The sequence below is a fragment of the Excalfactoria chinensis genome, chromosome 2 (assembly GCF_039878825.1).
Source record: "Excalfactoria chinensis isolate bCotChi1 chromosome 2, bCotChi1.hap2, whole genome shotgun sequence".
NCBI lineage: Eukaryota > Metazoa > Chordata > Aves > Galliformes > Phasianidae > Excalfactoria > Excalfactoria chinensis.
In genome coordinates, this window is record NC_092826.1 from 87,320,607 (window position 1) to 87,343,503 (window position 22,897).

Here is a 22,897-nt window from a genome sequence, read left to right on the forward strand (position 1 = left end):
ACCTGCCGTACTTGCAGTTCACATTCCTGGTTTCTTTGGTAAATGCCCACTGCAAAATTTCCCTGAAAAGTATCATCGACATTTAAGAGGAAATTCTTTATTCAGAGAGTGGTGAAGCACAGGAAGAGGTTGCCCAGAGAAGCTGCGGATGTCCCATTCCTGGAGGTGCTCAAGGCCAGTTTCAATGGAGCTTTGGTCCAGTGGGAAGCATCCTGGACAATGGCATGAGGGGTGGAACTACAGAATCTTTAAAGTCCCTTCCAACCCAATGCATTCTATGGTTCCAGAAGCAGCTGTAGAATGAGCAAAATGAGGGAGCCATAACATTGCTCTACAGTGTAATAATAGATGTTCAAATGAGCAGAAATGTCCACTGCAGATGTAAGAACCCGCAATATGCAAACACACTATCAAAAATTGGAAAAAACCAAATACTTTGTAGGCCTGCTGCATTTGCATCTACTCATCATTTAGCTCCCAAATCTAATCAACCCTGTGAAAGAAGCAGCTTTTGAAACTCTCTGCTTGACATTTTTTCTTCTAGCAAAAGAGTTCTAGTAAAAATTCAGATCACACCAGGATTCTTGAAAAACTGCAAAACAGTAAGGAATTGAGCAAATCACTGATTGACATGGTGAACAGCTTAGCAGGGTATTAACCTGAAAGCTACATTTTAGTTTTTAAAAGTACACTGAAACATGCCTGTGCATAGTGCCTTATATAATCAGGCCAGTGGGAGCCTTCAGGATCACTGACTAGATTTCCTGGAATTCTGCACTTGTTTTTACTGTTTCTTTTGATAGAAAACAGAGGTGAAAGAGTCCTTGATGCAGGCACACCAGATGTTCAGACTGACACCTGAATGGTGCAATATAGGGAGATGAGACATCTGATGACAGTGCTAAGGCACTCCATCCTGAAGGACCCAGATGTGCCTGCAGTCAGTCAGCTTACCAGGCTGTACTATCAGAGTGACCTCAGCAGTGGACTGCTGCCTTGCTGAATCTGTGACTGTGAGCTGAAAGGTATAATCTCCTTCCTGCATTGCAGATAGCTGGAGGTATGGAGTCCGCACTCCCTACATGGCAGTGAGAAAAAGAAGAGAAAAAGTATTCACGGAGTACAAAAATATATTAAGAGAGCAGATGTGGAAGAAAAGTAAAATATATTTTAATTCAAAATAAGTACATGCTTTGAGCAAAATCACCTTGCAGACAAAGAGGATACTTAAAATTTTATGCACAGATATATATTCAGTAATGCAGCTGTCTATCAATCCAGAAATACATTTATCAACATCGAATCTTATTTTCTTAATTTTTAGTATAATTGCTGCATTATTTGTGAACAACAATATAGAACAACAATAATTGTTAGACACACAGGATGTTAGCAGTGACATTGTTTATGCAGTATTTATTTATAAAAATAGTTAAATGCAAAAATAAGTCCTTTAAAAAACAACAACAAAACATACAGGCAGGTTGGCTTACGGAAAATAAAGAAATTAAACAAGACAACTCTGTTCTGAGCATATACTTCCAGGAGCATTACTTAATGCATATATAAAAGCTCAAAAAGATTAGGCCCAATGATTCACCCTTTAGCTAACAAAATGACCATTTATATATCTCATGAGGAATCATCCTTTCCATCTTCATCAATCAAAATTACAATTATCACAGTTATCCAGGGAATTCTAACGTGAGGTAAAGGATATGATAAGTGATTATCTGACCATCAGAGCTACCTGCTACTTTCTACTCAGTCTATGGATACCATGTAATACACCTAAAACAAGCAACTTCAGACTTAGGGACATGACAGAGCTTAATACATACTGAAAATGAATTGTAAAATGCTCTCCCATTGCCATCGCTACATACACATAGATCTCTCAAGCAGTCATTCTCTTCTTCCAGTAAAGTTGCTTTGAACTGTAACAGCTCTCAAAAGCCTCAACCTCTGGATTCAAGAATGCTTTTGAAAAATTGGTGTTTTTTTTTTGTTTTGTTTTGTTTTCTGAGGGGGGGGGCTGTTTTGCTTTGGTTTTTTTCCTTAAATTAACAGAAAGAAGTTATTTAGACCTTTCACAGTTCCATAATTACCTCTATAATATATGCTGTCAACAACGTAACTTATTTTCTAAAATGATCTATACAAAGTGGTCTCTTTCCAGTCTGGAAGGCCTAAAGTATTTGCCTTTTGAACGCAGAGAGCTCACATCTCTCATAAAAATAGCTTCTGAATTTCAGCTGGAATTATTATATTAATTACTCTAATAATCTAAACAGCTACATAAACCTGCACCTTAGTGAGTGCAGGCGAACTGAAATTGTATTCGCATTGATTTGAGTTCTCAGATTTAAAAAGCAAAAGATAAGATAAATATGTAGTCATAAAAAGCAAGAGTAAACTCAATTAGCATTCATAGGAAACCCATGTTTTATTACGGCTGAAGAACAAAAAAAGAAATCCACAAACCCACATCAGTGTGTCAGCAAGAAATTGACCAAAGTCTTGTAAGTTTTCACTCAGAATATAAAGTTCTTGTTTGAGTCCTACTGTTTCGAGGAAGATGAACAAAAACTTGGGCAAGCCTAATCTTCTCTCAAAACAAGTTTGCACCATGTCTAGCCTCTTGGAAGACACAAACCAGTGGAGCAAGCTCCAGGGTCCAAGATTATTCAGAATGAACTGAGATTTTTTCCAAACCACCAGAAAACAAACAATAGCACGGAACAGAAATGGCCATAAGGAATGAAAACAAACAAACAAAAAATACGAGTAGTAATAGAGTCCAAAAAGCTCAACACAACAGAAAGGAACAACTGCCCTCCGGATATTTAAATGCTTCTGAAAAATTACTTTCATATGTTTCTCTTCATATTAAAAGCAAAGACAAAAGAACTTTCTAATACTACACAAGGTGAAATAGACATACCTGCATTGCTACAACCTTGTCTTTGCTTCTGGGACTGAGAGACCACTCATAGCTGACAATTTCATGGTCATCACTGCTCTGGTTTCCATTCAATGTGATGAAATTTTGGGGCAAAGTAACTGCCTGGTTAGGTCCCGCATTTGCAATAGGTGGGTAATCCACTGGTTTGTTGACACTCAGAGATGCAATTGTGGAGTTGGCTGCTCCATCTGAATCAATCACAGTGAGTCTACAATAGAAAAAAGCAAGACTGGGAATTTGTTAGATCAGACTGCTGACAAGTCAGAAGCCAAAGATTCCCATTTTGCTGTCACTCAAAGAGAACAAAATCACTACCTAAACAGAGCCACTAATTTAACTTCTACGAACCTGTGCTGCAGAAAGACATAGCCTTCAACTAAGGTGAAAAGAAATTCAGAAGACTACTTCCAATCACAGCTTGCAACCTGTTTTTCTTTAAAAATGCACATCTATTCTGAATCCCAGATGAAACCTCCTCCATGCAGTCAATGGCAACCCCATCCATTTGCAGAGATTTTGTTACAAATTCTTTAAAAACGGCCTCAGTGAAAAACAGTGACTTCATTCATCTGCTACAGCAGAACAATCCCTGCACCCAAAACTACTGTGGATACTCAGAAGCTCTGCCTTATCATAGCACAGTAACAACTCATAATTTCTAATTTCTTAAACAAATTGCTACTAATAAATACTAATATAATCAGCTCTGAGTCAATAAGTAAATCTCATGTCACAAAACAAAATGTAACATAGGGTTTAAACAGTAATTACTGCCCTTAATAAACACAATGACAAATTATCTAAAAATATGACACCTGAAAGAGATGGCAGATGGTGTAGGAACTTGTACATCTCCAATTCACCCCTTCTGTGACTACTGCATACAGTCAAAAACATGGAAGGGAGTCACTGCTGATGTCTTCCCCAAGAGAGAACAATAATGCTTACTGATCTTTCCATTAGCAACTGCATATCTCTGCAGTTAGGAGTACCTTCCAGCTAATTTCTTGTGAGCTTGAGCAGGCTGCTTTATTGTTCAAGTACCTCAGCCTCTTCCAAGGACACGCGGAAAAACTGATTTCTCAATTCCCTTGTGTTCAGAGCATGCTTAAAAGCAATGTATGTAAGTGAGCTCTATCCTTTCTAACAGAGGAAAAGAAAATAATAATATTCTGCCATTGTACAACATGGAACAATTAAAGAACAAAGAACTGAAGCTGAAGGAATTTTTGGTAATGCTTATGCAAAGGGCCATGTTTAGCGTATGCCATACACTGGTCATCAACAGGCTTCAACATTCTGCTGATGCTACACTGACATGTGACACACCGACCTGCAGGCTGTAACCCACTCGCAGCCAAGTGTGATTCAATGAAAAGTGCACAAGTCCAGAACAAGGCGTTAAAACGTGCAGAAAATGACCTCTGATTTTAATTAAAACACGGAAGACTAGAAACATTGTTTTTATTATTATTATTATTCTGGCCAAAATCCACTGCCAGCAAGGATTAACTGGAAGAAAACAGCAGCAAGGCAAAGGCCTTTAGGAAGAAAAGTATTACACTCCTAAAGACAGTACACCATGGAACTATGCAAGGATCAGACTGACAGTACTGTTCTGTCTGTCATCACTATTCAGGGGATGATTTTCACATCCTGACTTTAGTCTCATCTCTGGACATTTGCCATCTTCTAAGCTGAAATATACATATATATTCTCTTGCAGATATTATTGCAGGAAGTGGGAGGTTATTTAAGTTCTGATGCGTTGATTTCCACAGGTTCATGCTCCAGTGCATCATTATAGCAGTGTCACAAAATCACTGCAAGCACTTCTTAATGAAACTGGTCCCCGTGTTCCTCCATCATGCGAAATGAAGACAAACAGCATACGAAAGAAAAATGAAGTTCTTTAAGGAAGTATGCATAAAATAAAAAAAAAAAGAAACAACAACAAAAAAACAACAACGAACATCTAGGTGACATCACAGAAATCCCTGAAACTCAAAAAGAAATCATCCATGCAGGTGTACCTGAAAGTGTAATTTCCAAGAACAAGGTTAGACAAATGCAAGACAGGTGTGTCAGCAGATGCTTTCTGCTCCCGCAAAGGACCTTTTATTTCCTCCCAGTGGTAACTCACGATCTTCATATCATCTGTACTTTCTACATGAATTAAAGCAAAATGTGTCAGTACCTTGTGTAACTTCAGCCTGTATGAATATTTAAGTCTCTCATGAACTGATATCTGTTTTTCTACAGTTTGTGTACCATAGCTATTGGACCAGATGATGAGTTATGTTTTGAATGCTTTACGATAAACAAACAAAGGTAAAGTCAATCTCAGCCAGCCTCTCAGTGCGTGAATCACAGAACTACAAAATGGCTCAATGATCACCTAGTTCTAAACCCCTGCCACAGGCAGGGTTGACAACTGCTAGATCAAGCACTAGATCAGTTTGACGCCACCCAGCCTGGCCTTGAGCATCTCCAAGGATGGGGCATCCACAACCTCTCTGGGCAGCCTGTTTCACCACTCTTTCAGTAAAAAGACTTCTTCCTGACACCTAATCTACATCTCTCTTCCTTTAGTTCCTTGTCCTGTCGCTATCTATCTGTGTATAAAGTTTAATTCCTTTCTGTTTATAATCTCCCTTTAAATACTGGAAGACCACAATGAGGCCTCCCCAGAGCTTTCTCTTCTCCAGTCCAAACAAACAAAGCTCCCTTAGCCTTCATAGTTTCATAGCTTCATAGCTCCCTTAGTCTTCATAGAAGTGCTGCAGCCCTCTGATCAACTTTGTGGCTCACCTGTGAACTCAGTTCATAAGCTTTACTACTTTCCTGTGTTGGGGGCCCCAGACCTGGACACAGTGCACCAGATGGGGCATTCCATGACATCTTGTACATTCTAAAGTCTGTTTGTACTTAGTAAATACAAGAACAAACCTTTGCTTAACTTTAAAACAAACTCAGAGGAGCAGTAATCAAAATGGCATGTCATCTCTCTATCATGAACCCAGACTGGCACAGAGGCCTGAAACGGGGACTCCAGGCAGGACATAAAGAACCTCTAAGGCCACACACTACCTCAGTTCACAAGTAGAAGGCTGCATTTTACTACTATTGTGTTGATGTGCTGACTGTATTTCCACAAATATGTAAAGTCAAGCAATCATGTCTTCTGTAACTAAAAACGTCAGAAACTAAAAGTCTTCCAAGTGCAGTTCACTCTAGAACAAATATCATTTAATCTTATACACCTAATTAACTCATCCTTTTTAAAAACCACTTATAACTACCCTCAAATTCCCAACATGAAGAATGATTCAGGGAACTTATGTGCATGGAATGAAAAGAAAGAATTCTATTTGGTATTGATAATCAGCAATATAGCTGTATTAAAATTATAGGGTGTAAGCAATTACATACGACTGCCATCAATGAAGGTAGAAGTTGTAGGTAAAGAAACTTCTTGTACTTTGGGAGAAGCAACAGCAACAGGAGGCTGGTTAATTCTGATTGCTGCGAGGAAGACAGGAATGAAAAAAAACTGTGAGGACCTGGGCAACCACGATAATCTGGTAACTCTACAAATCAATAGCCCCCAGTAATCTAAATCTAAAAATGACAGCTCTGCAGCATCTGCTGTCCAAAGGATAGAAAAGGTTACTAAAGAGCAGCAGTCTTCTGCTGCAGCACCTTCCATTTAGGATAACTCAGGGAAGACCAGTGCACTGTATCTTGCAGCTACAACCAGTTAAGCATCTAGTGCCTGATCCTTGTAGCAGAAAAAGGGACCATAGAAGGTGTCATGATACCACCTCAGGCCTTGTATATGCTAGGCAAGATCCTTAGCTGCACTTACTTAAAATGCTTTAAAGACAGAAAGACATGAAATACATCTCTGCATAACTGAACTTCTAAATGCCCTTGGAAGACAGACTGTTACATGAGCATGTTGCATTACCACTAGTGTTAAAGAAATTAATTATTTTAGTCAACTGATTTACCTGGTTTGACAGTGACATTTACGAAACCTTCGCCAAAGGCATTTTCACCAGAAACTGTCACTTTGAAGGCGTAAAGTCCCACCGACAACTGAGCCACACACAGAACAAATCCAGTTACATGGTGAAATATACAGATGTAATATGCATACAATCTACCAGTCATGTTGTAAACAGAGAACCCATAAAAAACTCATACATAAGAAATGCTGGTTACTGTTTAGAGGTGAAGAACACAAAGCCAACACTTAGGAATTCTTACTCTATCTTAGAAAATTGTGAGAGCACCCTGAAGAAGGCATTCCTGAAGGTCTACAAAGAAGCTGGCAATACATGCAAGTGAGAAAAAACTTACAGCAATTTGAATTCCTCAACTAAAGGCATCCTTCATCATAGATTAAATTCCTGTAAAAGAACTGAACAAACTAAATAAACTTGAGCTTTCAGTTCACTTACATGAGAGAGCTTCAGTGTCTGGGTGTACCTGCGCTCCATTTCACCACCATAGTCAGCAGGGTGACTAATTAATCTCCATTCATAGTTGTAGGATGTTTCTTAGCACAATAACACAACAAAAGAATAATCAGTTTTCCCATCCAAATAAATCCAGGAAAAAAAATAATCAAGTTCACTACCAGTCAGATAAAAATGTTGTAATAGGAAATCATGAAAATCATGAGTGCTGCTGTTTCAGACAGAAAAATGAAGTGTTACAAATAAAAGTTACGCTTCCAGAGTATGCTGTAATTTCCTAAAAAAAGCAACAATAACAGTCTCTTTAAGCAACTTTAAAATCCAGCTTCACATGAAGTGAATGCATTTTACATGGCTACATATGAAATATGTATTCTTTGCTACTGTAGCTCAGTCTGGTGGTTTTAAAGTCAATGTGTTCAGAATCAACTTTTTTTCCCCTCTCTGCTTAACAGCAAGTTGCTATAACAAGGGCAATATAATCCCTAGGTAGAAATCACAGGCTTTTTGTTGATTCACTTGGCTAATGAATTTAGATTCTGAAAATACAAGCCATTTCAAAATGTGTGAAATTCAAAGAAGGAAATGCGCTCAACAGTTGGATTCACCAAAACAAAACAAAACAAAAAAGTAGAAAAGTAGAAGGAGGAGACAAGAAAGACATCATCTCCTTAAATGCCAATGATCACATAACTCAGGACTCAGCTGCATTTACAAGTTGGTAGTGTGAACACGTCCTGTATGGCAGGGCCATTTAACTCACCTGTTGGTGGTGGTGGGACAACAAAAGCATTCAGTTCAACCTCATCTTTGGGTAGCATCACTTCTACATTATCTCCAGCAGATACAATAAGTTCTTTTACTGCATCTAAGATAGAATATTATGTTTTAAAAGACGGGACGAGTACAGATCTAGCATCATCATTATTTGTATCAGATTAAGCAAAACTTGACAATTAGGCAAAGATAATTAAAAAAAAAAGTTTCCCCAATGCATAACCAGTAAATACTTATAATTATTATAATCATGACTATGAATACTTCACTTTTCATTGAACTATTCCTGCCAATTTTTCTTCTTCTTTGACTTAGCCATCAGCAGGGCGGAAGTTTGCACTTCTAAAAACTTTGAACCTTCACTATGAGATGAGAATAAATGGCTACATGAGGGTGATGACCAAAAGAGAAGGAGAGACTGTATCTTATACTGAGCACCTTTTTTGAATCTTCTTTAGCCTCCTCCTGTGAAGGATTAGCTGCCCAGTCAATCTTCAATGGTAATGATTATTCATTGCCTTGGAGAAGAACCCTCTTGCAGCTCACCTCTTTCCATTACCTCCTACTGCTATCTGGCTAGTAGGGCTACATCCTGCTAGCCAGGTCCTGGCAGAAGGTGCCAGGAATATCCCAAATCCGACCCATTCTATCAGGAAGATAACTTATATAGCTCCATATATCCCTCAGAAGTACAGAAGAACATACATCTGTGCTTCTCTGATTCTTGTGGCCCTTCTAGCCCTTTGCCAGGATACAAAGGAAGGGGAGAAACTTGCCAAAAGAAAGGAGATAAACTAATATCCACACAGAATTTAACACAGTTAACAACAGCAGAGCAGTTAAAGGCATCTTTTTCAAAATAAGAACTTTTTGCTCAGTAGCTGGAAGTCTTATAAGCCTTCTTACAGCTCTGAAGTCATAAAAAAAAACATTTTTTTCAGAATGAAGCGGCCATGTTCTCCCCTGCTAGGGGCTGAGTTTCCTCAAGTCCCACCTGCGGTCCTGCGTGATATCTGACAACTATACATGGTGGGAGCCCTACTGAAGAGTTTCTGAGAAGGAACAGTATTCTGAAGCCACACAAAAACAACAGTATGGCTAGAAGAAACTGTTGTGAAACCCCAGAAAGTCTTAGGTATTTCTCACCAGTATAAAAATTCACTCATTAAGGAAATGCTCTTAATCTTTGCTTTTTGCATAGCTGTATTTGCTTGAGTTATAATTTCCCATTAATGTTATGCTTGATCAGAATTTTTCTCCAGAAGACACCAGCCAAAGGGGATGGAGTTTCCAGTGTTACTGCAGAACTTCATGCTTAAGGTGGGTTGAGGCTGCATTTGAACAGTTCATAACTAAGAAAAGGATTCAAGCCTGACAGTATTAAACCCCTCCCTGCCTCCTGTTCAGCAGGCCCTCAGATCTCCAGCTATGCTGAAACATTACCTGCTTTGGCAGCAGTAGCAGGAGGTGTAAATTGCTGCAAGGGTTCAGATGGCACAGTATTACTGGGAAGCAGCATGATTCCATGTTCAGTCACATTGTCTGGTGCCGCAGTAGGAGTCTGGGCTTTGTCTGACACATCTGGGGAGATTTCCAGTTTGTCTGATGGAGGGGAATAAGGAGGAACCTGAAAAATGAATTACAGGTAAACAATGTCTTAAATAAGTCGTTCTTCACCTCTACAGATTTACATGTATGTTGTTCTTGAAAGAGCATGTGGGGGTCACATACCAATTCATGTAGCCAGGAGGTTTTATTCATAAACACTATCTATCAAAGAGTGTTTGTCCCACCCCCCCCCCCATCAGGCTTTGTAGGAAATACTAACCTTCTTCCCAAGTTTCAGATGCAGAAAAGGACTGGTTATTCATGTTGGTTTTTTTTGTTTGTTTGTTTTACCCTTTTCTCACTTCTAATGAAGTGCCCTAATTCTCTCTACTTCAGTCAACAAGCAGTAATATTCTTCTCACTCACCACCCTTGTAAGTGATCCAAAACTGCAGTGAAAGATACAGTAAGTTACACAGGAGTAACCAAGCAGTGTTAGCTTTTCCCATCACCCCTTCCTTCTCTCAGGCCCCATCACCTTCCAAAGACATGGTCTGAATGGGACAGTATATTTTCCTTACTCTCTCCTACCAAGACTTACTTCTGACCTTACATCTAGAGGAAAACATCTTCCCTATTAGGGCTATTGTGTGTGGCACACAAAGGCAACAAATACCTGTGGTGCATTAAAAGAAGCGTGGCCAGGAGGTCAAGGGAGGTGATCCTCCCTCTCAGTTCTGCCCTGTTCAAGTCTCACTTGGAGTACTGTATACAGTTCTGGGCTCCCTGGTACAAAAAAAGACAGGGATTTCCTAAAGAAAGCCCAGCAGAGGGCCACAAAGATGATAAACAGCCTGGAACATCTCTGTAAAGAAAAACTGAGTGAACTGTGTCTGTTCAGCCTTGAGAAGGCTCAGAGGGGATCTGATTAATGTTTATAAATTTCTTAAGTGTGGGAGACAAAGGGACATGGCCAACCTCATTTCAGTGGTCTGTGGGGACAGGACAAGTGGAAGTGGCCATAAACTGGAGCACAAGAAGTTCTGCACCAATATGCAAAGGAACTTTTTCACAGTTATGGGTGATGGAGCACTGGAACAGGCTGACCAGAGGGCTAGTGGATTCTCCCTCTCTGGAAATATTCAAGACCTGCCCGGATGCCTATCTGTGCAGCCTGCTGTAGAGAGCCTGCTTTGTAAGGGGGGTTGGACTTGATGATCTCTAGAGGTTCTGCCCAGCCCCTACAATTCTATGAAATACTGTTATCACTTGGACCTAATCTACTGCCAAAGCATAGGATTAAGTAGGTTGGTAAAATGCACACTCATATCACAGAATGGCTAAGGTAAGAAAGGACCTCTGGAGATCATCTATTCCCACTTCTAGGCTGCAATGGTGTCTCAGCTAGACTGTATCTCAAATCTTAATAAACTTGCAGTTTTCCCGCACACTTCTGCCATTTCAATCCTTCCCTCCAAGAATCTCAGTTGCCTTCTTATCTTTTTCTTCACTACAGTAACAGGAAAGAAAAAAAAAAAAAAAAAGACATTTTTACAGCAAAAGAAAGGCAGCTGTTGGTTACAAAACTTGTTGGAATTAAAGCAAATCCAGTCAGCGCTGCTTGATTTCCTCTGAGGCACGACAAACATAGCAGATGCTGACTTTACAGCCTGTTTCAACTTTCCCATTTATCCCATTCTGTTCTGATGGAGCCAAAGACCACTTAGAACTGATCAAAGCTGCTGACATAAACAGGGAACAGGTGCATCATTCTTAGATAGCTACACTATGTTTTATGTACTTAACAGATTTACATTTTTCTTATTACCAGACAATAGAAAAGGATTCTGAGAGCAGAAATTTATCCAGTTTATCCTACTGTGGTAAAAAACAAAACAAAACCAAACAACCAACACTGTCCCTTCTTAAATACCTTGCCCCTCTCTCATGTTCTAAAAGTATTATAAAAGCTATTTATTCAGCATTATTGCATCTAAAACACCACTTTAGGCATTTACTAACATGAATCCTATAGAACTATCCTATAGATAGATGGAGGAACTTATGTTTACTGGTCTTGGATGCTGGCAGGACCACTATCATTGCTAAGCTTATGACTTGTAATTGAAACATGAAGTGACAGAAGGGCAGAACACCAAACCAGTCCTCTTATACCATGCTCAAGCCTTGTTGTCTGAATACTTCCAAAGAAACCCTACGAAGTCTTTAAAACAGTCTTGCTCCTTATCATCTGAAAGAGAAGTGTCCTTCAATGATTCATCTGCCTATTAAGTCAATCCTCTCCTCTTCAGCCTTCTCTATGCTGTAATGGACTGTAACTCACTCGAGCTTCAGGGTTATGTTACAAAACAACAACCTTGTTTTATATGTTGAACAAAGCAACTGTCAAGTGGCCTCACCTGCCTGCTAGTCAAGGGGCATACATACCTTTTCTTGCAAAGCATTGGCAGGCTGAGTAAGCAGCTCAACTGCTGCTCTGTTTTCAGACATCTTCCCAGGGAATGGTGTAATCTCTGGGAGAGCAGACAACCTCTCTGTGGAGTGTTCACTGACAGAGCTCAGTTCAGATCTGTTTTTAGTTAGAAGGCTTTCGACCTTTCCAGCTTCCTCTTCCTGGTTATCTTCATTGTCACTGACTGAAGTATTGAAGTCATTTTCACCTGCTACCATCAGGCCCCAGTCAGCATAATCTGTGCTCTCCTTCTGTTCATGTTTGAGGCTCACCTGAAAGGGGTCCTGCTCCAAATCTTTATAATCATCTATGTATTCAGGTATCTCCTCAAGGCTGAGTTCTTTGCCAAGCAAAGGCACTTCCTCAGATGGCTCATTCTGACGTCCCACAGAGTGCACCAGGTTTGGGATTACCTGCCCAAATCCCAGCAGTGAGGCTGGCCTCTGAGAAGGCCTCAGCACAAATATCAGATAGGACTTCACCGTTTCAATTGTTTTAGGTTCACAGTTCTCTTTGTGCTGGCAGTTCACAATGTAACAGCGCCGCTCAAACATCCAGGACAAGTCACAACCAGAGAGGTCACAACACGCCGTGATGCATTCAGACACTGACGTAGCATGAGGAACTCGCATAATTTTAGTGGTTTCTAAGTTTGGAGATATTACTGCACTTGAATACGTGGCTCCTTCTCTGCACTGCTCACAGTAGGAACCTGGAACAACAACACCAGCATGAAGCACAACACTACAAAAACATAATACTGTTTTCTACAACACAAAGAGGCTTAAAACAGGAGACAAGATAAAGGCAGATGGTACCCAACTTAAATAAATTCATCGCTTTTAACCACTACTTTTCTTACAGTATTCCCACTTGCAGCAGTACTTGTACTTAGTGGGATTTTCAGTGTAGGATCTTAACATATTTTACAAAGTCTCTTTTATTAATTTGATACAAATGCCATCACTAAGAGATCAGAGTTAGCTGTGGATACTTAAAAGCAAGAACGGAGCAGGAAAGAGATAAAAAAAATCACGTGGTACTTCCACTATACCCATAGCAAAAAAAAAAAAAAAAAAAAGATTAAAAAAAAAAAACAACAACACAAAAAAGGCAGCTACATGTCATTGCTCCAGCTGAGACAGAAAGCAGCTAGGATTTATGTCTGATACACCAGATATGTCAGTTGAACTTCATGAAAGATCTCCCACATCAACATCATTGCTGGACTAAATATAAAAGCTCCAGAGACAGGGAGGGGAATTCCCCAAATTTGGCAGCTTTAACCATTTTCATTTATGAGGAATCCCAAGAGTTTGCTCCCATGAGAGAATATTTACACCTCTGCTGCAAAGGAAGAAATGATACTACAATTATTTTCATAGAACATCAGAGATCACGAGTGTGAAGTGTTTAAACTGAGCGTGAATGAACATAATGTATATCTTTTTCTACAGCTTTTTATTCCGTATGTTTTGAACTGCTGTTCAAAGTACCTCTCCCCAAAATTCAACTTGAAGAAACTGACTGTGCTTCAAAAAATTGTTACATAAAACCAGCAATTCTTTTTAGCATTGTTTTCAATCAGACTTGCTACCTCAGCCATGAAAACATAATGCCAGCACCATGGAACAAACACAGTAATGGAGGACAGCGTTTGACCTGCCTGCCTTGCACATCACAACTCAGTATTTAAATGAATTCTGGTGGCAGAAAATGCATTATTAGTGATAGCATAGGAAAAAAACTGTTTAACTAATAGATTCCAGCTAACTTCTTCATTCCTGCATTTCTCCCTCCATAAGCATTTCTTTCTCCCTTTCCTAAAATAAATAGACTTTAGAGGCACTACATCACGTACAGAAAAAAAACTGCAGAATGCCCATCTAATGGCTTCCTGAACCTGAGACAAATCATCTTACTTGAAGTGCACACACAAAAAAAGAATGTTCTTTTGATGTAATGACGGTTAACATCCGCTGACATATTTCATCAAACAGTTCACAGAAAAAAGCAAATGACTTCCAGTTCAGAGCTGACCTTAACTGGATGGACAATGCCAGCAAATTATCAAGATGAAAATATCACCATGTTCATGAAAATCTGCACCATCAGAGATGATCCACTGTTTCATAGCCACTATGACAGTGCTACTGCTAGGAAAACGTTCTGTTGATGCCAATGAAAGATGGGTTCTCTGAGCAACAACATCCTCAACAGGATGTTGGAAAGCATCAAATCTGGACTATACGTCGGGCATGGAAGGACAAGATCATCAATGTGCTGCATTATCTTCAAAATGGTATGGGGCCTGTATATGGGAAACTGTTGATCACAGCCTGAACCTCTGATTGACCACCTGAGGCAAGCAATGAGTCATCTGTGGGAGCACAGGTGAAGGCAATACAGCTGTGCTACCTGAAGGGGTGGAGACTGGATCCACCTCCCCTAGATCCATCCCATTTAAGGGCTGACTGCAACTGAGGAAGGATCTCTTTCTCTGGATATTGCTCCTTTGTGGAGTTTACTATGAGCCTTCAACACTGGTGAGCATTTCCATTTATTATAGATTATCTTTCCATCAGGATAATCTTTCTTAATAAAATATCTGTTTAACCTTTGTTTACTTATTGATTGTACAAGCCTGGCATTATTGTATCACAAGAGAAAGGTTGTCTCAGGCCTTCAGCTTAATCAGAGTCACAACTGAGTCGTCAGAGTTGAGATCTGTCAGAGTTCTAGGAAATCCAGAAGAGTTGCTGCTTTCCTATACCAAAAGTCAGGTACCATTTCATGCACTGAGGGCTACATCTTATATCTCTTACATCAAAGGGGAATTCACACCACCCCTTTGTGGACTGCCACTTTGACTCTGGCTCATAGTGCTGACAACACATCTTGTCACCAGTGATGATACAATCCAGGAAACTGTCACCTTCAGCCTTATATTTGTTCAGTAGGTCCTGCAGTAGGTCCTAACAAACTTGCATGTGTTGTTCTTTCTGCCATTACTGTACCCAATGCACTGAAGCTGATATTGAGCTCTGTACACAGATTCCTCTGCCAGTTTGAAGAGAAGAGCTAATCAAAACACTCCTCATTTTGTGGTGTGACAGCTGCGCATGGCTGTCTGGAACATGGCTTGCTTTCATGTTACTGTCACCACTGCTGAAATACACTACCTACTGTTTGGACTCCATAAACGTTCAGCAAGCACTGAGGAATGTCCAGAGGTGCCTTTTTTCCCCCTCCTGGAGGAATTCAATTGCATGCCTTTGCTTCATATGCTCTTGCATGTCAGATGTCATTTTTGACAGATTGCCTCTCTGCTGCCATCTGTCACCTGAGAACAAAATGCAACAGAGTACTGGCAGGAAAGTTCAACCTCTAGTGCTGTACCACCAACATATATCTCTGGCATTGCAGGTTAACATAACGAAGTGGAAAGAGCTACTTTCAGAGCACCTGATCTGTGTGTGCTCATACCTGAGATACAAGGAAAGGGTTGGACTACAGAGAGCAGTTTGAGTAGAGCAGTCTTGTTCCCAGACAAATGAGGAGGAGGTAGCAAAATTGGCATAAAAGGAAAACACGACTTTCTACATATGCACATGGAGGATATTCCAGTCTGCTAGTAACTCATGTTAATGAAAACATACAACTATGAGTTTCTTTACAGCCAATATTCAGGATTTACTGCATGTTATTGCCTTCTACTGAAGAGTGCGTGTATTTTTTATTTGGTTGGTTTTTGATTGTTTCCCCACTTCCCTCTGCCCTCTCTCTTCCACCTCAAGAGGCTGTGTACCAGCTACAGGCTCCACAGCAACACAGCATGGGTGATTATTTACAAAAGGGCATATTTACTGTTTAGTAAGACCTGTTAGACCAAAAAAACCCAGCAAAAATAAACAAAAAAACCCTATATTCAGCTTTACATTCTCCTAAGAAGCTTGCTTAATGATTACTGCAAGACAGTTACTAGTGCAGCTGTAGTTAATGTTCATTCCCCTCAACCACCTTTTTCCACACTCCAGTCCTCTTGAAATTGGCACCAAACCACCACCCAAAGCTGCATTCCCTCACAGCAATAAGCAGCTAAGATACAAAGCTGTACATGTGAAAACTCACTGAGGAGCTACAAGGTTTCCTAATTCTTGCCTTATTCACACATTATTTACTTGTCCACATACACTCCAAAAGCAGTTGCTTCACTCAGAGTTGTGTCACTCAGAAACAAAAGAAGTAAGCTCCTACCTGTTATTGCCCATAGTAACAGGCAAAAAGCACCAAGTCCAAATGCCATGCTGCACTGAGAAGGCAGATACAACTGCTTTTCTGACCAGCTGTGTGGAAATCACTTAATGTTGGCTTCCTTTAAGATTATTTAATGCTCTGCTATGGCTGTGAAGCACTGCAACAAACAGGACAGGAAGAAATGGGTCAGATGTGAGCATTAATTAGAACATTACTGTAAAAGCAAATAGACAGGTTAAATGCAGACTTCTTTATTATTTCCTGAATTCTTGACTGACTATATAGTAGATGAAGCAAGAACAAATTACCAACCTGGAAGTCTCATTCTCTGAAGATACTGATACATTTTAGATGGACTTGCATGGTTGGGCTCCTATACCTCCAAAACCACAAATATTCTGGCTGATTATCTGGATAGCTAGATCCTGTTTTTTGTTTTTGTTTTTTTGGGGTTTTTTTTGTTTGTTTGTTTCTGGGTGTTTTTTTTTCTTTTTTTTTTTTGGGGGGGGGGTGGGGTGGGATGGGGCGGAGAGGTGGGTGAGAATTTATATGGAAACTGGCAGGGACTCTTAATTGAAGAACCATAGACAGTATCAACCATACTAAGAAATACACATGGTCTCAAGTCAGCTCAAGGCAGCATCCAAGCTACTCCCTTCCTGCTATCACAGTAACGCAAGTAGATGCTTATCCAGAATTTCAAATGTAGCATCCTGACAAAGAGCATCAAGTCTCCCAAATGAGGGAACAAAGGCAACAAATACTAAAGCAGGAAAAAAAAAAAAACATCACGGGCCCTGCACATTAGCTGCAGTTATTAAACAGCCTTAAAGTAAAATGAAAAGGGTAAAACAAAAACAAGTGCCAAGTAGAAAAAAAGATGAGGTTTCCAGCAAGGTCTCCGCAAAACCAGGAAAGATTAGCATTAATATCCCCCAAAACTGATACTTCCTTTAAGATAACTTCACGTTTGTAACCTTTGTTTTAACCTACAACAGAAGACTTTTTCTTAAGAGCAAATGAAGGGAAAGATGGTCTCAATTTATTTTTTAAGCCACACAATTAGAGTTTACCACTAAGCACACACACAAACCTGTCAAAAAAACCAAAAGCCAACAAAGCTACTCCACCACACAGTATCTCTACAATGCTTCAAGCACTATTTTGGTTCTGTGCTGACTCCTTTGCCAAGATATGAATTGGACCAGGAGTTCGTAGTACACTTCACTCCTTCCCAGTAGCAGCCAAAAGGACCAGATGCATGTAACAGACTGTTGGTTCTTTAGCCAACATTAAAAAAAAAATATACTTGGCAACAGAACAACGCAAGGGCATGTATTATCCCAATAGGAAGGCATAAATCCTTCACTTCCAGTGAAGACCTTGAGTGGATCAGCTTTATAGCAGAGGCTGACACTAAGAGACTCTTCAAAGAAGCATAAAACCATGACAGAACTCTGTGATAAGAGCCACTGGAGAGTGGGACAGCCCCTGAAATGCAGTGGCACTGGGATGCAGGGGACAGCAGCCAACTCCTCTCCATGTGTGGTGATCCAAGAGTGCAACATACTGGACAGGCAAACAGAGCAAAGCATGGCAGAAGGGAGTGGCAAGGCAGTTTGCATGGGGCAAGCAAGCAGGGTGAGCAGGAGGGCAGAGTATTCCTCCCCACTCAGGAGACTGGCTCATCTTTCAGCTACCCTCCAGAGAACAAATCTAACCAAGGACTCCACTAAGCAGAAAGCTCTGTCCAAAAAGAATGCAGCAACTCAGAGTGTCTACCAAAAAACAAGGTGGTTCTCACCTTTGATTACAGGGAGAACCTGCGCATGATGCTACCAGTGCAGGGCAGCAGGGATTCCACCTGCATGAGGTGTTAACAGGTGGATGATGTGCTCAGTACAGTTGCAGAGCACAAGGAGGAGATGAAGAAATTAAGGAGCATCAGAGAGTGCAAGCTTGAGATAGATTGGTGGAGAAATTTCCTGCCAAACTTGCAAGAAATACACCAGAGTGATATCCGTGAAACAGTGGTGGACCCCCTGCCTTACCACTGACATGCAGAGGGAGGGGATTTAAGAGAAGAAGAGTGGAAACAGGTCCCAGCTCAGTGCTGTAGGCAAATCTCAACCCTATGCGACTGTACATACTAGGTTTGAGGCTCTGGAACTTGAGGGAGAGGTGTGTGAGGATGCGGTGGGAAGTCCACCCATGAGGTTGTCAACTCCTCACCTCAAGACTGCCTCCATCAAGAAAGAAGGGTGGTGATTGTCACAAGCAACTCCCTTCTCAATGGGATGGAGGGCTCTATATGTCTGCCAGAATCCATAAACATTCAGCAAGCATTGATGAATGTTAATGGGTGCTATTTTTTCTAATGGGGGAATTCAATGATACACTGATGTCTGTGGGAAATGCAAGCAGGAGCTTCTTACCAACATAATCTTCAGGACATTAGCATAGCTGGGTAACATGCCAAATGGAACACTGAAAGAGCATCGGAAATCTCAAGGTGCAGTTAAAGCAAAAACCCTCAGTATAGAACTGACAGCATCTCCTATTAAGCAGCAAGGCAGAGTAATTGAACATATTTCTAATTAGTTTGACCTTCACTTAAGTGTCTTAAATTAGTCACTTTATCGGTTTTTGTGCCTACATTCATATCGAAGCTCACTGCTAAAAAATTATTAATAATGTATTAATACTGTAGAAGGAAGAAAGGTAAGTTCTCATGACATTAGTATCTGTACCCAATATCACAGAGCAAAAACTCAGGATACTTACATACACTAGGAACTAGTATTAACAGAAACTACACTAATGCACGTAAACAAAACAGACATAGGTTAGGCATCTAAATAAAATTAAATGATTTTCAATCTCTTCAGCAGATGTGAAAAACACAACAGTCATCCATACTCAAGACCTGTGCAACATCACCCACACGACTTCCTAACACTAGTGTAATGTTATAACAGGATGGAAAGTACAGCGGTAATAGCAGGGTGGCAAAGCCTTTGGCTACAGCAAATGAGAACAAGCCCAAGCACAGCAGATATAGGTGCAGAAATGAAGAAAAAGGGCTGCTTATTTCTAGAAAACCTCAGGTAGACAAGGATCTCCAGCAAGAAATACCCTCACCTCCACTGCCAACCCTTTAAATGAGGTCTGGGAGGGGGTCATGACTACTGATGGAAAGTTCTTTATTGCAGCAGCAGGATGCAATTGTAAACATCTCTGCCTTATTCAAAGGGGTATTACAGGCCTTCTTGAAGGCTGACTTCTAGAGCAGTATTATGGCCCAACTCCAAACCAGTTCCTTTGGTCAAGCTTAGGACCCCAGCAGCAAGTTAATGATGATATAACATCCTCCAGTCCTCTTTTGGACTGCTATCTAAACTGTTCCCAAGACTTCCATGAAAGACATTTCAGAATTTCTCCAGCTATCTTCTTTCACTGTTCATTTATACAGCTAGGAAATAGACCTCAAAACAACTATCCCACTGCTATACATACATTACTTCTGAATTTTGAATGGGAAAAAAAAAAACAGATTTAGCAAACAGGTGGTATGCTTTTAAAGCTCAGAGCTCTTAAAGCTGTCATTGTCCAGCAGGCATCTGAAGGCCTGTGCAGTGGCAGTGTAAGGTCTCAGTCCAATTCCTGATATAAGTATAATTAATACAGAAAGCAAGAAATAAAGCTAGCAACAGCACAGTCCAACCATGAGGTACCATTTGCAGGTAAACATTAAAACATTCAGGGAAACTTCAGTAAACTATGAGGACTGCTTGTTAACTAATGCCTCCTATTTTATTATGTTGTCCCATGTCTCAGAGGCAGATGTTGGCAGTATGGCAGTAGAAGTTGAATCTTCCTGCCAACATTCCATTAAGCTTCATTGCTGTGCGACAGATGGCAGCAGGGGTGCAGGCTGGCAGAATGGTGTTTGATGTAGAAGTGCACATGAAGCAAAAGTGTGCCACTGAATTCCTTTACGTGGAACAAAATGGCACCCACTGACATACCTTGATGCTTGCTGACTGTTGATGGAGACCAAACAGAGGATGTGAGCACAGTGAGGTGGTGGGTGTAGTGTTTCAGCAGTGGTGACAACAATGTGAAATATAAGCCACAATTCTGGATAGCAGATTTTTACAAGTGGAATGCAGGCCACTTGTTCATTGCTGGGGAAAACACATACATAATGGTGGTAACTACACTGAAAAATCATGCTTTGTATCTGAGAAATTGCTCTATCAAGTAGCGTCACTGTGCTCTATGTAGTGCTTTCCATATATTTCCATGGAAATATGTAGGAGGCATTACTTTTGGAGCAACTTATGTATAAAGAGAAGAAAGATACTCAAGCACTTTGAGACAAAATAACTGATAAAAGCACAGAACAAGAATCATTTTTCACCTGTTAATGGTAAAAAAAAAAAAAAAAGATCATATTAGTCATCTACTAAAACTACAACATAAAAAATTTGCTTCTACATCAGCTTGAATCTAGGAGTATTATTTTTTCCCTGCACTGAGAGTAGAAGCCCTCAAAAGTAAATAAAAAGGGACTACTCAATGGTTCAACCCACCATGGTACTGCAGTCCTTGCTACTTTCATGTTTTTTCTCTAAGTGCCATTTCCTGAACTACAGTCATTATTGAGAAATTCCAACCTTTAGCAGAAAAAGGTTTATTACTGTGATTGCTGCAGAAAAAAACCCTACAGACTGAATCTACAAGGCTCACAGTCTAACATTAAATACCTGAAATATTACCTTTTCTTTTTTCTTTCTTCTCTTTTAAGGAGAACTTAATGGGACAAAGTTGTGGCCCCATTTAATTCACTATTTAGGATTCAGGAGCTACCGCTCCTGATATGTGATCTCTCCTTTGTGGAATTTTTCCCTATGAGCCTAGATCCTTTGAGACAGGCAAGTATTCTTTCCCTGTCTGTCCCTTTTGCTATTTTGCTCTTGTGACACCTTTCCACCACACCAATCTTTCCAACTGAAACAAACACAAAAGCTCTCTGAAAATCTTTTCACTTGAAATGAAAAGCAAACTTTATGGCTTTTGTTACTTTTATGGAAGATGACTGACATTGTCTTCATCAATTAGCACTACAGCATCTATCAGAAGAAACAATAAGTTAACGCTTGAAGATAAATGAATGAGCTAGGATTTCAGGTAATCTTTTCGTATTAAAACAACATAGTGTTATAAAAGCAGACTTCCAACTTACCTAAGTCCATCTAACTTGTGATAGCTTTCAATGGCTGCTCACAAATTGATAGACCGGCTCAAGCAATGCAAATACTACTGTGAACAGAACTAATTAATCACTTCCAAGATTAGAGTATTTAACATCCAACCACTGGCTGAGATAACACCATTTGCAGTGCAGAGGAAAAACAGTTGTGTATGATGGCTTGGGTACAACAAGACACAGCCAGAAAAGCCATGATCTTGCAGGTGATGTTTAGAAACACTCGATTTGTGCCTTCCTGGTCTACTGCTTTTTAAGAAAAGACTTAATGTAGATGATGTACATCCATTTCTACATTTGAAAGCTTGTGTGTTGATAGAACTGCAAAGGAAAAAGTACTTGATCTCAGTCAAAAAAAGGTAGGAAAAGGTCTATTCACCCATATGACCATGCTACGTTTTATATCCCCTATTAGCCTTCAACTTTAAAAAGAAAAAAAAAACAAACCACACACACACAAAACTGATACCAGGATACCTCCATTCATACCTCCAGCATGATTTACTCAATTCTTATCTGTTAACTGCAACCTCATATCATCTTGAAAAATACTCAATACAGTCAGACCCTGACATTGGAAAAAAAAATAATAAATCAGACATTTAAATGGAAAAAACACAGTACCTGCAGCTAAATTCTATTATAAATTTGTTCAAAAGGACAGTTTGTAACAGAAATTGAAAGCTAACTGCTTGACAGTAAGAGGGATTTCTCCCCAAGGGTATAATATCCATTACTGTGGCTCTGTACTTGTTCTATGGCCTTGAAACTAGAAACTGTTTGGATGTTCAGCACTTGATCACAGACCAACCCCTAAATGCCAAATCCTACTAAATATATGCATTTAGTGGCATTACTAAGAAGCATAAGAGCTGTTGTTGTTGTTTGGTTGTTTTTTTGTTGTTGTGGTTTGGTTGTTTTTTTAAGACAAGATCTATAAGCTAATTTTGTGATACAAACATGTGAAGAAACCCACAACAGTTATTCAAATGGAAAGGGTCTGAAGGCCCCCACCTGAAACAGATGCTGGGACAGTTTTGAACTATTCCCAATGGACATTACACCAGCAGGTTCAGAAACCTGTCAGTGAGAAGACTTGGAACTCCCATTTCCACACCACTG

General features: G+C 40.0%; 1 protein-coding gene across 9 annotated transcripts in view; it reads right to left on the reverse strand.

Moving 5' to 3' along the window:
• Positions 1-22,897, reverse strand: part of KIAA0319 (KIAA0319 ortholog) — a 45,620-nt gene that overhangs the window by 20,863 nt on the left and 1,860 nt on the right. For 7 of the 9 annotated variants that reach the window (XR_011902818.1, XR_011902819.1, XM_072328879.1 and 4 more), the window contains 10 exons: positions 16,504-16,660; positions 12,222-12,958; positions 9,670-9,853; positions 8,213-8,317; positions 7,432-7,529; positions 6,979-7,066; positions 6,398-6,490; positions 4,999-5,131; positions 2,945-3,173; positions 955-1,078 (listed from right to left, as the gene is read on the reverse strand). Coding sequence is in view for 7 of the 9 variants with exons in the window: in XM_072328879.1 (XP_072184980.1) it covers positions 955-1,078; positions 2,945-3,173; positions 4,999-5,131; positions 6,398-6,490; positions 6,979-7,066; positions 7,432-7,529; positions 8,213-8,317; positions 9,670-9,853; positions 12,222-12,958; positions 16,504-16,552 (1,840 nt within the window). In the remaining 2 variants the exon portion in view is untranslated. The remainder of the gene's footprint in view (positions 1-954; positions 1,079-2,944; positions 3,174-4,998; positions 5,132-6,397; positions 6,491-6,978; positions 7,067-7,431; positions 7,530-8,212; positions 8,318-9,669; positions 9,854-12,221; positions 12,959-16,503; positions 16,661-22,897) is intronic. The other 2 variants (XM_072328883.1, XM_072328884.1) reach the window with 2 other exon arrangements.